The 2427-nt window shown below is 45.7% G+C and overlaps 1 protein-coding gene across 1 annotated transcript in view; it reads right to left on the reverse strand.

Annotated features, from left to right (window-relative positions):
• The window catches only part of Cldn18 (claudin 18), a 35802-nt gene extending 34034 nt beyond the window's left edge, over window positions 1-1768 (reverse strand). The window contains exon 1 of the mRNA XM_004624991.2: window positions 1544-1768. Coding sequence (XP_004625048.1) covers window positions 1544-1763 — 220 coding nt within the window. The 5' untranslated portion in view covers window positions 1764-1768. The remainder of the gene's footprint in view (window positions 1-1543) is intronic.
• Between the last annotated feature and the right edge of the window lie 659 nt (window positions 1769-2427).

Here is a 2427-nt window from a genome sequence, read left to right on the forward strand (position 1 = left end):
TGGCACAGTATGCGGTACTGGAGATTGAACCTGGATCCTTGTGCTTGCCCAGCAGGTGCTTAGATCGCTGAGCTATCTCCCTGGCCCCAATCTATTTTTCATTCTTTTAACTGACTGATGTTCTTCAAATGCCATAATCTTAAATAAACCTCTCCCAGGTTTCCGAACACCTTAGCCTGGCCTTCATTGTTCTCTAAAATCTTCCTTAAATAAACCCTCTTCAACCAAGGTCATACTCTCTTATGTGCCTTAGTGAGACATGGTGGCTTTTGCCCATGCTATTTTTTCTTCTGGAACACTCTTCTCTTCAAATCCTAACCACTCTCAGGTGTCCCCAGTAACCTTTCTGGCCTGGCAGCATGTTGGTCGCATGATATCCTGTTTATCTCATCTCCACAGCACCAGCCATGGCCCCTCCTCACTTGGCACCTGGCACTGACCAGACAGGGGCATCCCATTTTCTTGGAGTGCCAAACCCACAGATTCTTGGGGGTCTAGGGATTACCCTATTCACAAATGTCAAGTGCATATAAAAGCAAATCATTTTGACTGGCACCTTCCCTTGTTGCCTACCTCCTGCCCTATATCTACCTCTAAGTCTTGACCTTGAAGTCAAACGGTCAATTCCTGGTGTGGAATGCCCTGTAATGTTCTACTTCAGACCCTCCCCGACTTAGATCAATTCTTCTATTATGACTTATATTTGCAGTTATGGAAGGAACAAATGAACAAAAATTAAAAATAATGAGTGTTATTGTCTTGCTCCACAGTCTAAGTGAAGGACTCTTGACATTCTCACTCTCATGACTTGATTTTTTCTTTAAGTTGAAGTGACTGATCTACTAAGCAAATGAACATATAGCCCTGGGGTAGCTGATACACCAATCTAGAGGGTGCATTGTAGTCAAAACACTTTATTTGAACAGCAGAGCTCACTAGTCAGGCAGAGGTCCCCATGCAGGGAGTGTTTGAAGTCTCATTTCTTGAGACCAACACTTTCTGGAGTCTGAAACCCGGAGTCCCAGAGCAGAATCCATCTATAACATCTCAGCAAATCCTGGTTCTCTTTCTCTGGCCTTTTCCCTGCTCCATTCCCAGTGCTGTTGGTTACTTATATACTTGGGAGCTGGGGCCAGGCACAAGAGCCCTGGACTGGAATCTGTTCAGGAGTTAGGCAGTGCCCAGCTCAGTGAGAACAAACTTGGGATTAAGGGAAAAAAGTGGCTAAAGTCTGGGGCTCCTGAATCCTGTTTATGTGGGTGACTGTGACTATGCTATTGCTCACAGAGGGCTTACTAGGATAAAGTAGCCCCAGGAAAACTGGGTATCATTTAGCTGGGTGAACAGAAGCTTCTAGCTCTAGAAAGTTGTCGCTAAGGTTTTTTAAAAAATTCCTGTAACAACAGTTGTGGTCGTGGTTGTTGCTAAAAAGTGAATCCAGTTCCTCTCTCTCCTGTGATCCCTCTCCCATGTCCCAGACAGAGGCTGTGGTCACCTCTCCACCTCACTTCCGCAGCCATCTAGGCAGGCACCCAGTTCTTACCTGGCAGCCCCAGCAGGGTAAAGTAGCCGCGGCACTCAGTGAAGCCAGAACTCTCTCGAACACAGGACCGCCATAGCCCTTGATAGTTGTACACAGCAGTCACTGGGTTGTTGTACAAGTCCTGGGTGCTCCATTGGTCCATGCAGGTGGCTGCAATGACGCCTGCGAACCCAATCAGAGAAACCACAAACCCTAAGCCCTGGCAGGCAGTCACAGACATGATGGAGTTTGGTGTCTACACAGCACAGAGCAAGACAAAGGACAGCCCCGTTCTGAAGGTGCTGAGTGTAGGGATGCAGTTTTTTCAGAGAGGCTGGTACACACGTCACGAATGGACTGGGTAGTATGTGTGTGAGTGTGTATGTGTGTGTGGGCTCACCAGAGCCACCTAGGCTTGCCTTGCTCCTTTATCTGCTTAAGTGAGATAATTTCCACAACATGGTACCAAGAGCCATTTGTTTCTCACCATATGTACACTCTACTCACTGTTTACTTTTCGAGGGAGTTTCTCTCCTGATTAACCAGGTTCCCCTCTGCAGAGGGGAAAGCAAGTACAGAGGTGGCTGCCTGGAAGGTGCTGTGGGCTTAATCAGTGTGGCTTGCAGGCTTCATTCATGTGGGGACAGCCATCATGCCTCCAAAACTTAGACAAGGATGATTCTGAGACATGATGAAGAATAACTGACTTTTTTCATCACATTAGTTACTATTTGTAACCGTGGGGTTCCAGGAAGCATAATTTCAAAGAACATCGAATTTAGCAAATACTGAATTTTTTCCCATAGGGAAAATATAGGTTTAGGTTTCTATGAGCCTCTAGTAACAAGATTTTCACACTAATGGGCAATTTTATTTTATGTGTGTTTTTATTTAAAAATACCATA

Source organism: Octodon degus, unplaced genomic scaffold (genome assembly GCF_000260255.1).
Source record: "Octodon degus isolate 3935 unplaced genomic scaffold, OctDeg1.0 scaffold00008, whole genome shotgun sequence".
Classification (NCBI taxonomy): Eukaryota; Metazoa; Chordata; class Mammalia; order Rodentia; family Octodontidae; genus Octodon; species Octodon degus.